At 39.5% G+C, this 15,669-nt stretch overlaps 1 protein-coding gene across 4 annotated transcripts; it reads left to right on the forward strand.

Moving 5' to 3' along the window:
- The first annotated feature begins 313 nt into the window (after positions 1 to 313).
- On the forward strand, positions 314 to 13,897 carry LOC144523246 (mpv17-like protein 2). 4 transcript variants are annotated; one of them, XM_078258686.1, is made up of 7 exons: positions 314 to 407; positions 1,004 to 1,165; positions 2,104 to 2,366; positions 2,516 to 2,677; positions 4,488 to 4,564; positions 4,804 to 4,932; positions 12,577 to 13,897. In XM_078258686.1, exons 3-7 carry the CDS (start codon positions 2,177 to 2,179, stop codon positions 12,673 to 12,675), a joined length of 657 nt encoding a protein of 218 aa, XP_078114812.1. In that variant the 5' UTR covers positions 314 to 407; positions 1,004 to 1,165; positions 2,104 to 2,176; the 3' UTR covers positions 12,676 to 13,897. The 4 variants fall into 4 exon arrangements, with proteins under 4 accessions (XP_078114812.1, XP_078114814.1, XP_078114813.1 ...); XM_078258688.1 differs by having other exon boundaries at positions 1,010 to 1,165; XM_078258687.1 differs by having other exon boundaries at positions 396 to 461.
- The last annotated feature ends 1,772 nt before the right edge of the window (positions 13,898 to 15,669 follow it).

Genomic DNA, 15,669 nt, shown 5'->3' on the forward strand with positions numbered 1-15,669 from the left:
GTGAAAGTAGGGGAACAGTAGGGCCTAGAACATGTGTTAATTAGGTGTAAAAAGTTTGATGTAGGAAGGGAAAGATTAAAAGACAAAGTGGCAGGGAGGGAATGAACTATCAAGGGGACATTAGAAATAGGAGAAAATCAAACTGAGATGAAAAGGTCGTTATTTAAATTTTTACACGAAACAAGATTAATGAATAAGTATGAGTAGATTTTTATTTTCTCTACATTAGAATGTGAACTTAACATTTTGATGTTGTTGCATACTCCGATACTGTAGACGGCAGCATACACCCAAAAGTTGGTTTGTAGCCCGCCATTAAATAAAGAAGACGAAAAAGCAGTTAGTTTTTCCACGTGATCTTTGGTCTTCCGTAATGTTTCTATTCTGTTGTTGGTGCATCGGTTTAGGTAAGGTAGTGTGTAAGGTGAAGTACATAGGTGGTTGGGCTCATGTTAAGTCGGGTAAGGGAAAACGCATAGTACGGGGAAATGAAATGTACGACACAACACCGGCTCAAAGTCGACTCTGTTCGGTATACTTGCATGTGGCGTTCAAGGGTAGATCAATCATTGTAAAATGAATTGAATAATTGTGTACACGATTTGGGTCACTGTCAGCGCAGGTGTTGTAACGTTACCAGATACAAAATGGTACAGTGAATGAACGGTTGTTTCTGGCTAGTAACGTTATAGTCAGGGCAGCCGAGTGGTTAGCCTCACAGCTAGCACCGGGTACCTGAACTTTGAACCTTAATACCCTACTGTTTCAACAGTTTCTCTGTCTGTGTCATCTGCAGATTTACCAGAAACACAAAATGGCTTTATCCATCCAGTTACAAGCAAGACTAGATGATTTATCTGTAAAATAAAGGCAGTAATTTACACGATAAGCAGTCCATGTTTTAAATAACCCAGGTTGCAAATTTTATTTTTGTGATATTTTATGACTGTAAGAAGTTTGTTTAATTTTATTGTGTACTTTTGTTTCGAACCCTCTGTTGAAGGTGCAGCATCATTTGGTAGATGATCCTGATGAAGACCCTGAGCTAAAACTTGGTGTTGACATAAATCAGGTTCTTCCAGTTGGTTACCCTTTACACAGAGAGAAACTGAGAGCAGTTCTTCTCCCGCTGATGACAGCACTTTTCGATACTGTAATTGAAAAGGTAGATGAAAGCCAATACATCATTTGGCTGTCTCTGACACACACACACACACATGCACATTCTCTCCCGTTCTTCTAAATTAGTGGCAACGTTAATAAATGTAGCCTCATTAGGGCAAAACTATAAAAACAAATGTGGTGTAATATAGTCATATAACAAGCAATAAAAATGACATTGGGCCTAAGGCATTAAACGTCTGCACTCAAAGATTTGATTTTAGCTTATGCTTACACATTTTTTTGTGCATTCATCAATACTCTCATACTCTCACTTGTTCTTAGGTAAGATCAACATTCAGACATTGGAACATGTATATATTATACACTACCGGTCAAAAGTTTGGGGTCACTTAGAAATTTCCATTCCACTCCATTACAGACCGAATACCAGCTGAGATCATTTGCATTGTTTTTTTTAACCAGGGCAGCAGTTTTCAGATTACATTATGTATTTACATAATTGCAAAAGGGTTCTCCAATGTTTTCTCAGTTAGCCTTTTAAAATGATATCAGATTAGTAAACAGAATGTGCCTTTGGAACATTGGATGAATGGTTGCTGATAATGTGCAATGTAGATATTGCATTAAAGATCAGCCACTTCCGTCTACAACAGTCGACAACCCTTTTGCAATTATGTAAACACATAATGTAATCTGAAAACTGCTGCCCTGATTAAAAAAACAATGCAACTGATCTCAGCTGATATTCTGTCTGTAATGGAGTGGAATGGAAATTTCTAAGTGACCCCAAACTTTTGTCCGGTAGTGTATATTATTTTCCTCCTGTGTGTATGTGCAGTACAGTATATGCATTGGGCACTCCCAATACAATTTTTAGTTTGAATATGCAAGTCAATTTTAAGTTTTATATGATGTAGGCCTATTCATCTGTTTTTATTCTTACATATTTCATTTCTTCTGTACTGAAATTTCTTCCAGTTGGTTACCCTTTACACAGAGAGAAACTTGGAGCAGTTCTTCTCCTGCTGATGACAGCACTATCTCTGCGATCATGCTTCCCCGGGTGGGTAAAGAGTTTATGCTCCGAATAAGTTTCAACTGGCGGCCGCTTTTCCAGGGACGGGCCCTGCTGCTCACAAACACCCTGAGTGGAGGAGTATTATTGGCGGTGGGAGATATCGTGCAGCAGACCCGGGAGAACTTGAGGAAACCAGACAGAGTTCGGGACTGGAGGAGGACAGGTGAGAAAGAGAGAAAAGCAGAGCCCTTTCAACCAGTATACTCAAATCTTCATCTTTTAATAAGAAAATAACATGGTTTTTAGGAGAATATTTTTGCAACGTGTCAATGACTCATTGCCATTATTTTTCTTCTTGACTCCCCCCTAAAGGGCAAATGTTTACGGTGGGCTGCTCCATGGCTCCAATGCTGCAATACTGGTACATCTGGCTGGACAAAGCGTTCGTGGGCAAAGCTCTGAAAACAGTTGGCAAGAAGGTTCTGGTGGACCAGCTGGTCGCCTCACCCTTTTTGGGGATGTGGTATTTTTTAGGTGAAAATGATTTCAGAGTTTGGTACTAAGCAGCCTATCTTAAAGACATGGATGACGTAAGACTAAAGGCAATGTGTGTCAAAAGGTGGATAGAGTTCAAAGGTTGTCTGTGTTAAACAGTTAGAATTTGACTTAGAGCTGGGCTCTAATCTAATATCACGATATTGTTGACCAAATACCTCAATATTGATATTGTAGAGTTGAGAATTGGTGCTTACAAAAACATATTTACACAATGAGATTTTTGATAAATAATCATCATTAATGTATATATAATAACTAAGTGGGTAAAGGCAAATAATAGAAAAGCTAGAACAGTCTGGCAAGTTCAAAAAATGACATCACTTTACTGTAATCCAGCCATTAAATCCAGGGACAGATAACCCTTCATATCACAATATTACGATATCCAAAATCTAAGACAATATCTAGTCTCATATCACGATATCGATATAATATTGATATATTGCCCAGCCCTAATTTGACTGAGGTTTTGTTTGTGAATGTCAGTCATGTTTTATAAGAGTTCCTTCAGCGTCTGATAGAGTTGGGAAGATTTCCGGATTGTTCTGGTCCGATGTTCGAGGCTAAACTGGTTTAGTTGTGTGCCAGACGGTTAAACCAGCATTTGTCACTATGTCACCTTCTGACAAATTAAAAGTAGTTGACTTTTACAACCTGTGCCGACGGCGTCACAGCACTAAATCCAACTTGTATTGCAAGCAGTGTTGGGCAGGAGCGTTACTAGCTTAACTACTTCTAAATAGCGGTGCTGTTTTCTGAATAAGTCAGTAGCTAAAGTTAGCTCTTTTATTGATCAAGTAGTTCAGTAGCGTCCACGCAAGCTAACATACATTTCCCCTAACATTCTGAAGCTCAAGCACGGAGCTTTCTGCTGCGGTTTGAAATAAATGTGCTGAGAATCTCTCGTGCCACCCCCAAACACAGACGTGTATCGTTACATGGATGTATAAAAAATAGTTTTGATGTAGTAAACTACTATTGCCATGTTGATGTAAAGTCAGCTAATAGCTTGCTTCATTAATTTGGGGGCTAACGTCGGCTTTGGTGTAGTGAAGCTTTATTTACTGTTTAATAACTGGTAACCTTAGCTCACTAAACTTTCCAATAGCTTGCCCAACACTGGTAATAAGCAATATGACAACGTGATCAACATGTTTGTATATAAACAAACTAACGGAGTCGCTACTGTCTGACGAGTATCTTAGCTGGCTAATTCCACCATGCTTTCATGCAACAGTGGTTACAGAAAATTAGCTATAAGACTGTGCATTCTAACACTGTGACAAGAGAGTTGTTTAATTTTACTCATTGAATGCAGTGCCTGGCAACTGCAGCAGCCTTGATCTCGTAAGGTTATCGTTGACCACTTGTGCATGATGTCAGAGCAAGTCGGACACAAATCTAACCAGCATGCATTGGGCAGTGATTGCTGGTGATCGATTCTGCGCGACCAAGCTCAGAACGAGCCTAATATAATCAAAGGTAAAAAGTCATGGCTTAGAGACGCATTACCGCCACCATGTGGTCTGTAGTCGCTACATTCATTATGGGCTTTTTCATCAGTCTCACTCGGGAGTGGGTGGGACAAGTGCGGTAAAATTGTGGCATCGTGGGTATGCCGACGAAATTTTTCGTCGGCATACCCGTTGGGTCCGGTACTTTGGTTGATATCAAACTGCTTTGAAAATATTTACACCAGCCCAACCTAGCGTCTGACCTTAGCTGAAGTTGGTTTTGATGAAGCGTGGCGCTCACGCACATCTGACAAAACAACTGTTTATTGCAGGTATGGGTCTCATGGAGGGACACACTTTATCCGAAGGATGGAAGGAGTTCAAAGACAAGTTCTTGGAGTTTTATAAGGCAAGTACACATATCAGGGTCTCACCTGTAGATCTGGAGCAGCAGATTGGTGCTAATGTACTCACATTGTTATTCAATCATTCGTCATACCACAAGTTCGTCTTTGTTCTTAACCAGAGATAAGAAGTTAATAAGGCAGCTTGTTTTGCATCTGCAACTTTACTTTAAACGAAACATGGCTGTCTTGTCTGTGCTTCTTTGTCAGTCTAGTTTTGTTGATGTGCATCTGTGTTCTGCAGGCGGACTGCTGTGTTTGGCCTCCCGCTCAGATGATCAACTTCTACTTCATCTCGCCCAAATTCCGCGTTTTGTACATCAACTTTGTCACCATAGGATGGGACACCTACCTGTCCTACCTCAAACACAGAGTAAGTCAGCCACACACAAGATTCAACAGACATTCTGCTTCCTGGAGAATTGGCAAAAGAACATTTTACAGATAGAGTAGGTCTAGACCACACTCTATAGTTTACAAAGCCCCAACAATTCTAGTAATTCCCCCAAGAGCAAGCATTTAGTGCGACAGTGGCGAGGGAAAAACTCCCTTTTAGGAAGAAACCTCGGAAGACCCAGGTTCTTAGTAGGCGGTGTCTGACTGTGCCGGTTGGGGATGTGATGAACAGTGGCAATAATAGTCACAATAAAGATAATGGAACAGTGACTACAAATGGTAGTAGTAGTCATGTCATAGCAGGGCACTGCAGGGCGTTACAGGATGTAGCGTGGCACAGCAGAGCATAGCAGGACGCAGCAGGACACTGCAGGGCACAAGTAATATTGTCTGCATTCAATTTTTTTGAACTTTTTATTTAGACATTTTAATCATTTTACATAACATTTCCTGACAGATATATAAATGTAATAAACATATATGTAGGTTACAATAAGAATAAACAAAAAAAAATAATAGAGGAAAGAGATAAGATTAAAAAAGTAAATATGAAGCAAAATAGAAATAAGTGCGTATTAAAAAAAAGATAAGATAAATTCAATAAAAATAGAATAGTTATAATATTAATAATAGTAACAATAACAACAACAGGCAGAGGGGTAAATATCTGTAAATAGTAGCTAAGCAAAATTGTCCAAAGAGGAATTTAGATAGGCAACCCTTCCCAACAGTACTCTATCGCACCATCCCATCCATCAGACCCCCAGGTACCTTGAAATACAAGTCCATCTTTGCACAAAAGTGTCCATAGTCAGCTGCAGACTTGCCGTCATTCGCTCCATCCTGTATACATTTTTCAGTCTCTGGACCCATTGACCTATTGTTGGCGGTTTTACCTCCCTCCAGTTCACTGTAATCATTTTTTTTGCTACTAATAAAAGAATCCTCAGTATATATCGCTGATCTGCATTATATAGGTCTTTGGGTATGGCTCCCAACAAAAACAACATTGGTTCCGGAGTGACACCTACCTCCAAAATAGTATCAATTTCCTTTTTAACATTATCCCAAAATCCTTGTATTGCCGGACAATCCCAAAAAATGTGTGTGGTGTCTCCAATATTTCCACATTTTCACCAACATAATGCCACATTGGGGTTTTTCACGTATGAAGAGATGATAAAGGGAGTATTAAAAAATCTGATCTTTACCTTCCAGTCAAATTCTTTCCACAGTTGGCTACTAATTCCCTTATGACAGCTTGTCCATATGTCCATCCATGTAGAATCTTCAATTATAACATTCAATTCTAATTCCCATTTTTCCTTAATGTAGTCCGTGTTTTGTGAAGTGCCAGTCGTTAACCTTTTATGTATATTAGATATGTGTTTTTTCGTTGGGAAATGCCTCTCTAGAACACTAATAAAGTACTCTTCTATTTCATTTGGGTTTTTGCTGACCAGTTCCCTTTCCTTATGGCTTGTGATATGGTGTCTTATCTGGAGGTACCTACAAATCCTTTGATGGGAGATCAAATTGTTCTTGAAGTTGAGAAAATTATTTGAATTCTGTTTCTTTAAAAAGTTGATTAATTGTACAGAGACCTTTATCGGCCCACCTTCTAAACCCGCTATCCCACACTGAAGGTGGGAATTCTATATTTCCTACTATCAACATGGCCCTTGAGATCGACTCTGGTCCCCTGAGCATTTTTTTCACTGTTGTCCAGACTTTCAAAGTGTGTTTTATCCATTCATTCTTTATCTTGATTTTACTGACTGACTTTGTATCAATAAATGGTAGTACTGATAAGGAAATGCCCCTAACTGAGTCCTGCTCTATCTGAGTCCATATTGCTTCCTGGTCATTTCCGACCCATGCCACTATTGCATTTATTTGTGCAGCCCAATAATAACTTTTAAGGTTTGGCAAACCTAGACCTCCCTTGTCTTTGGGTAAATGAAGGGATTTTAATCTTACCCTCGGTCTCTTCTTTTGCCAAATAAATGTTGAGATTAATTTGTCCGACACGTTTAAAGTGGAAGCAGGTACTCTTACAGGAAGGGATTGAAACAAAAAAAAAGATGTCTTGGTAATGGGTTCATTTTTACTGTTTCTACTCTGCCAATTAAAGAAAGGGGAAGGACCTCCCAACGTGTCACATCATTTTCTATTTGTTTAAGTAATTTGTTGTAATTTGCCTCGAACAATTGAACAGGGTTGGGTGTTATAATAATTCCCAAATACCTAAATCCTTGTTTGGACCAGCGAAAAGAGACCTTGTTATTTAATTGTGTAGGCCAGGTGCCTGAGATCATCATGGCCTCTGATTTATTTTCATTAATTTTGTATCCAGACACTGACCCATATTCATGCAGGCATTTCATAAGTGCAGGAATGGAAAGAAGTGGATTTTTTACAAAAAGTAAAATATCGTCCGCGAACAGAGCTATCTTATGGATTGACCCCCCCCCCCCCTTCATCCTCTATCCCTTGAATCTGTATATTTTGACGTATCGCCTCTGCCAAAGGCTCAACACTAAGAGCAAATAAGATGGGTGACAGCGAATCCCCTTGTCTCACACCCCGCTCGATCCTGAAAAAGCTAGAACAATGACCATTAACTCTAACCTTGGAGCTGGGCTCCTTATACAATAAGTTGATCCAGGCCACAAATTCTTTCCCAAAGCCCATTTCTATCAGTGTCTGCCTCAGAAATACCCAGTCAACTCGATCAAATGCCTTCTCTGCGTCTAAGCTGAGAAGCATTGATGCTTGTTTGTCCCCTGCCGCTATTGCCTGCAGGTTCAGGGTTCTCCTTATGTTATTTGTTCCTTGACGTCCTAGTATGAATCCCGTCTGATCTGGTTGAATTAATTTCTTTGGTTTTTTTTTATTCTGGTAGCCATTATAGAAGTCAGGATTTTATAATCTTCACAAAGTAAATGTATTGGGCGATAGCTGGTGCATTGTATGGCGTCCTTCCCCTCCTTATGTATTTCTGTTATGGCTTCTGTTCTGACCATGAATTTGGGGGGTCTCCAGATGTTAGAACGTAATTATATAATTTACATAATATGGGAGTGAGCTCATTCAAAGATTTTATAGTATTCTCCAGAAAAACCATCTGGAGAATACAACCTGGTGTTTTATTGTTTTTTAGTTTGGTGATGGTTTCTCTAATTTCACTCTCTGTGATGGGTTTTATTAAGAGTTCTGCTTCCTCACTTGATAGTTTATTAATTTTAAGGGGTCTCAAAAACTCTGTAATTTTCTCTTCCTTAAATTCTAGTTCTTCAGCCCTATATAGCTGTTTGTAATATGTAGCAAATGAGTTCGATATTTTAGTGGGATCTGTCTCAATCTGACTGATTTCAGGGTTCCTGATCTTGGGAACTGCACGGCTAGATTGGGCTTTTCTGAGTTGAAAAGCCAGTAGCCTACTATCTTTATTCTCCATTTTATAATATTTTCTATTAATATATCTGAGAGCTCCCTCTGCCTTATATGTCAGAGCCTCATCCAGTTGTTGTCCACTTAAACAACAAATCCTTTAACTTTTTAAGAGCATCTTCCTTTCCGAATTGTTTATGCTCCCTTGTTAATTTTTTTTATTTCAGTTTCCAATCCTTGTTGTTTTGCAAGCCTTTATTTCTTTATTCTAGATCCTATAGAAATAATCTTTCCTCTCATCATGGCCTTACTGGCATCCCATACAACTGAGGGGGAGACACTACCATCGTCATTTATAGTGAATACTCAGTTAGAGCTCCCTGTATTTCTTGCCTGATGTCTGTATCTATTAGTAGTGAGACATTAAGTCTTCAGTGTCTAAAGTGGTTGTCTACTCCTAAATTAATTTTCATGGTCACAGGGCCGTGATCTAGATTTTAGATTCTCTGCCCGAGCCCAAACCGGACTTACCGATATTTTCCGCCGCTATCCTCGGGCCGGGCCGGGCCCTTGATCAAGCTTTTGTGTTTTTTTGTTTTTTTTATCATTACTTTATTAGCCTTATTCGGTGGGGAGAAAGATATGCCTCTCCAGCTTCTCCCGTAGCTTTGGGTGTATGTCCTGCACTGACTTGAGTGTGAGGCAGAGATGTTCACGTCATTTTTTGGAGGTCCAAGTCTTTGAGCTCGAGTCTCAAGTCTTTGAGGGGCAAGTTCAAGTCAAGTCTCAAGTCTTTTGCCACGAGTCCAAGTCAAGTCTCTGGCCATCTGATCTGTCCCTAACACTGTATTGTTAAATCTTATGAATTTAAAGCATGTCCTGTAGCTACCATCCATACAGTACAGTATTAAAATCAGTTGTAGGATAACTTTATGGGGTCTACTTAACACATCCCTCTAGCCCTCGGACCTGGTGAAATATTAACCTAAGTCTGTCACATCATATGGATAAAACTTTAAAGATACAATGTGCCTGTTCCCAGTATTAGCACAACACTTTGCGATGGTTAGCTTGTTGGTGATATTTGCTAAATGTAACCTCTCTTTCACTCAAAAAAATGTCTAATGTCGAAGTGGAAATCAAGAGAATAGTGGCAGCGCCACACCAGTTACATAACAACATGTATCTCAGTGTCAGTCCAAATTACGCCCAATAAGAAGTTTGAACTCCTTGATCTAATGCAATTTATTTATTTTCCAAGTGTTAGTATGCTCAGTGAAACTATATCTATACATTAGGGATGCTTATAGTATTAGTATAGTATTATTTATATAACCTTACCGCTGATTTAGTTGAAACTAACTTTTTATTCATCGTAATGGTAGAATCCCTTTAGTCCTCCTGCAGGAGGGCTCTTAGATCAGCCGGTGACAGAAACGCTCCCTTCTTTCTCCTCTCCTGGCTCCTCCATCCATCCTTCAGCTCCTCCTCGACACGCTCCCTCTCCCCACAGCACACGTCGACCCCCAGCTCCTTCAGCAGCACCGCGGCACTCGTTAGTGATGCGAAGGTCTTCTCCCTGGTATTCAGCTTCACTCTCAGTTGTGCTGGGTACCTGTATGTCCATCTTTTTAAGCCGTTTTAAGCATAGTTTGAACATAGCTATCAGAATTTCTAAAGACGTTTTTATTGTGGTATTATTTGTAGCTATGTTGATGCAGAAACGGACCCTCATCCGTTTCTGCTGTAGATCAGGGGAGTAGTCCTGATCAACGTAGATCCGCTTGCCCTGAAAGAGGACTGGCCCCTGGCTCCATGCCTGCCTTATGACTGTGTCCTTCACCGCTGCATCCAGAAATCTCATTCTATAATCGATCTTGGCAGAGCTGTTGCATCTTTAGGTTTGGCCACCAGTGACCGATGTGCCCTTTCAAGCTTAATGTCCAGGTCTGATGGTAGTTTAAGTTCCTTCTGGAGTATCTCACCGCCCTGCGGTGTCGCATCTCTGCACCCTCGGCCGCACCGACTCTGTCCTCCAGTCCTCCCATTCTCTCTTCGTCTTCCGCCAGCTGGTCCTTTATGTCCGAAATAGTTTGTTTCACACGGCTAAGGGCCAGTTTAGTGTGGTTGTGCCCGTCTTGATTTTCTTTTCGGAGTTTTTTGAACTCCTCCAGTATCGTTGAATCTGACTGGCACGTGTTGCTGTTAGCCTTGATTTTGCTAGTTGGGCTCGGTGGATTCTACTTATCATCTTTTCCCCGTGAGGGGTCAGGTTAATCCTGTCTCCTTTGACCAGCGGAGGAACTCATGTTTCATGAATCTATCTTTTACATTTCAGCGTCAAAATACTGTAGTTAGTCACTCTTATCTTTAATTTTGTCCAGCGGAGCTAACTTACGATGCTGCAAGCACACCCATGGCGTCACCGGAAGCCCTCTGTCTTAATTAATGATGTATTTCTGTCACCCACCCTCAACCATCTAACCCTTATAACATATAATATGTACAGTAGATTCGTAGGCCTATAACAAGTTCTGCTTATCTTGCATACATTTAACAATTATTTTCATACAATCCTACTAATTGGGATTCATGTGGATAAATATGAGGGGACAGGAGAGTGAGCATGCATGAGCAACCAATAATAAGTATTTAAAATCATCATTTGCATAACACCTTTCATACAAGAAACAGCCTACAGCTCAGTGCTTTACAATAATGAAATGTCATGCACCGAGTGCTTCACAGGAAAAGATAATAATTAATGCAGAATAAGATGGAAAATAAAATGGCGATGAAGTAATATTTTCCACCAGGTTGTCACAGTTTCTAGAGCTTGCATGAAACAACGTGGTTAGAATGCACAGGGCGAGGTATCCAGATGTACTTTCTGTAGTCCTCCAGAACTTTCTGTAGTTCTGTAGTGTAGTTTCACCTGCAGACCCAGGCCAATAACATCTGTCACATAATTAAGTAGCCGAGTGTCAGGGCAGTCGTATTCTCCTGGCACCACGGTTGACATTTCCTAATTCCTTTTGAATTCTCCTTCACATCTTACCTTGACCTCATGAGGTCTACCATCGGAGTTAAGGAAAAGTGGTTAGAAAAGTAATTCTTTTTACTATTTGCCTCTGGTCCGGTCTCTGGAAACTATCACCCTCCATGTCGTCAGGTAGTGTGCACAATATTATTATTATAATTATTATTATTATTTTGCACTCTCTTTCAGGTATGAAAATATAAAGAGCTTGCTACTGGCCTTTCAGTAGATCAATAGTGCGCTCCACCACTGAGCGAGGGCACGTCAGTGCGTGCAGGCATATTGGTCTAATGTTCTTGTCATTTAGGCTTCTACCTAATCATCTTGTGTAAACTTTTTAAATTATTGACTAAATAAATAATCGTTTTTTTTCCTGTGTTTTCATAAAGCAAATTGCTTTTTCATCATTATTAATATTTCGCAGCACAATACGCAAGTTGGCTTTTGTGCGTATTGGCTTACGTGTGGTCTAGGACACTCTTAAATGTTGATCTTACCTAAGAACAAGAGTATGAGAGTATTGATTAATGCCACACACAAAAAAAAAAAAAGTTTGTACGCACAAGTTAAGATCAAATCTTTAAGTACAGATGTTAAATATATGAGGCCCAATGTGTCATATGCCCTAATGAAGGCTAAATGTATTAACGTTGCCACGAATGGCGTTTTTCCAGTACGTGGTACCTGCTCGACTCTACTCGGTGCCCCGTCCTCCATTTTCCATTGCAGATTTAGTACCGCCTGAGGCGAGCGTGGCTGGTCGTCACAGCGACGCCGCTGGAAACTGCCGTGACCTAACGCGACACACACAGAACGTCGAAGGTGTGTTGTTTTTGACTCTCGGCATGTGGCTGTTGCCACAGCCAGAAGACAAATTGTGTTTCAAAATCCCCCCTGTCTGTCGCTAGCAATGATGACGCAGTGATTAGTGACGGTCTCTGACCAATCAGTAGTCTGCAGGTTTTTACGTCCCCTTTTGGTATCGGCTCAGCTCGCTTGGAACCTCGACGAAGGTGGTAGCCTACTAAAAAAAAAGTAACTGTTACCTGGACTTTTTGTCGTAATGGAAAACTAAAAAAGGCGTGTGTGTGTGTGTGTGTGTGTGTGTGTGTGTGTGTGTGTGTGTGTGTGTGTGTGTTTCTCTGATCATGTTTATATAATGTGTATTGGTTTGTGCTGTGTTGACAGGATGACAGCCACCCCACTGAGCAAGAATCAGACAGCAGTGCTGTGGATGTACAACAGGAAGCGCTCCCACTGTCCAAACCTCTGGAGGCCAAAGCTTAGAGACGGAGTTCATGCACAACTGTGAAGTCGTTCATCGGAGGCTAAATTACTTTTTGCCTTTTTTAAAATCTGTTCAAACGTTGTACCTTGTTGCGAGACTGTTACAACAGAATTATCTTTCCTCCGACAAACCGTTCTTCTCTAAGTTTAGAATGACCACATGTTTCTGTCTGAACTCAGAGGACTTGAAGTGGAGTTTAAGTGGAAGTGCTGGAACTTTTCCCTCCATGTTTGTAGTTTTAATGTGTCGATGTCCAGTTTGTTTGTTTATTTATCTAAATGAGGTGCACTTCTGTAGGAACATTCAGGGATAAAAAGCTGTTTCACTGCCTGTCAGGTTAATACCTCTAATGGTTGTGTTTGTTTTGTTTTTTTTATCACATCCTAGGCAAGAGTTCAATTGCTGTCATTAACACAACCTGCAGCAAGGCACCTACATGCAACTTCCAGTTGTTGGGAAGGTTTGAAGTGTGAAACTTACATTGACCACGTTTACATGCACATAATATTCCGGTTTTCTGAAATATTCCGAAAAAGACGATATTCCAACCAAGCTGTTTACACGTAGCCGTGCAAAATACGATTTAAAAAAAACAACGAAGTTTTCCTGCTAGTGGCGGACTTTTGGACCTTGTCAACGAAGCCTCCCTCTTTTATTACTTTTTTTTAACTACCTTACATTTTAGATTAGGTGTTGGTCTCAACACCTTTCTATCCCCTGCTTTGACTCATCAATTCCGGACTCTGTGCTGCTGCCAGCCTGTGTAATGTATGTTACTCACCGTCGATCGACTGTTAACCCATAAGCGGAATTTGACATTCGAGCCAGTGGGGGTGGGGTGGGGACAAAACAAAATAAAACTCGTTGTAGCAGCTGAGACCTGGCCTACCACTTGGGGAACACAGCACGAGCACATATGGACAAAACAAACATGCTAAATAAACATATGTTTATTTTTAAAGCAGATTTTAAATTGCATTGTAACAATTTGACAATTATGAAATCCAATCGCGGCACGGCTGTCTTGGAACGCAATAGACAGACGGTGGTGGAATGCCCCGACACTTACATTCAACTAAAATGTAACAGTGAACAATCAGTGTTCGACCTCCAGTCTGTTGAGATGCCTCTCCAAACGCAGAAACGAAGCGCAATCACACCATGAAACGTTAAGACACGTTAAGAAAAAAGATCCGTATTTTGCCGTAATCCAATGACACGGGGGAAAAAAAGCCACAGCGATCAGTAGATCCACTTCGCCGTTTCAACAATGTACACAAAACGCGCAATCAATTAGTGAGCTGACGGCAAATGTATATACATGACATTTAGGCAACCTTTATTGCAACGTTGGTACGGTAAGATGTCCAGACTAGTGCAACAGTAATTTTCGTTTTTTTGCGTCCTGCATATGCGTCGAAGATCTTAGGGGAGAGCCAGAGCCCTGAAAAAATATATTTTTTACTAAAGCAGTAGGCCTATATGAAATCAGATGTATCACCTACCACCATTTAGTTGTTTTGTGTTATTTTAAATATTTATAAAATATCTGGTCATGCCAGAAGAAATTATTCCACTCATTTTTGAAACAATGCAATGTTGAATAGTGGAATATTGGTGTGCATCTAAATGTAGGCCTACCCATTGTTGCGGCACTCAAATATTTAAACTACACCAGCCAACAGAAGGACATTCCTTTTTATTTCTGTGTTTTTTTATGTTTCTGGTACAGACAAGAAATCAATTAAATAATGACAAGAATGATTATTGATGTGAAAGAGTTGCCATGTTTTTGGCTCTATTATATTGACCTGTATAAACTCTGCCTTAATGTGTAGACCAGTGCCACGCTCTGTTTTCATGCCAAATAACTTAGTCTTCCGTTTATGCCTTTTAAAGGAATCGATGAAAAAATAATTGCATGATTGTGATTATATGCTGAAAGAAAATCTATAACGGAATTAATATTAAATATAGGCTATGCTCTTATATATTTATCATATCAAACTGAATCCCAAACTGTAGGCCTATGTGTAAACCTGATTCAGGATAAACCAGTGACTGTTAATGTGACTTGATATACTGTATATCTCCAGCTGCTACTTTATGAATAGTCATTTTAGTTTTTGCAGGTCAGGTGATCAGTTTATGATAAAAAGAAAAATCTGCATAAATGGAGTCAATGTGGAAGTGAAAATCTGTAAATCTCTTTCTCTCTCTCTCTCTCTCTCTATATATATATATATATATATATATATATATATATATATATATATATATATATATATATATATATATATATATATATAAATAAATAAATTGTGTCATCTTTGGTGTTGCTACTGTGTTTAACATTTACTATCAATTTGGTCTCCCAATTCTCTCCACATAACATGTATAATTAGCATACTAGTGTGTGTTAAGAACTCTAAAAACAAGCATACATCATGTAGGCCTGTAAAGAATTCTGAATGCTGCTAAATCACATCTGTTTTATGTTTGAATGACATTAAGTACCTTGTATCATAATCATACACTACTGGATGAAAAACTGTAATTTTCAATTTTACCCAGTTAAGTTTGGTCAAGCAGATAATACATCATTGTGTACTTCTATTATGTACATTTAAACAGGTGCTGATAGAAACTATGAAGCAATGAAGAATTTATCAGGAAAGACAGAAACCTTCCAGGGAGGTTTTTTTTTTTCTTTAACTGATATGCTTTTTTGTACAATGCTGATTGTTTTTTCTCCTATTCACACACACGACACATCGAGGAGGTTCATTTATAAAAAATAAAAACATACGAAGCAATACAAACGATGAAATAACAGAATCATTACATAGAAAAATAAATAAGAGAATTTTATAATCTATAATTAGTCAGAGGTTTCAGGGGAAAAAAGCTCTACGGTTTCCACAATTTTAATACTTTTTTTGTTATCCAACGATCTAAGTGACTTCAGTAGAGATTTAAATTCTATGTGACCT

Source organism: Sander vitreus, chromosome 9 (genome assembly GCF_031162955.1).
Source record: "Sander vitreus isolate 19-12246 chromosome 9, sanVit1, whole genome shotgun sequence".
Taxonomy (NCBI): domain Eukaryota; kingdom Metazoa; phylum Chordata; class Actinopteri; order Perciformes; family Percidae; genus Sander; species Sander vitreus.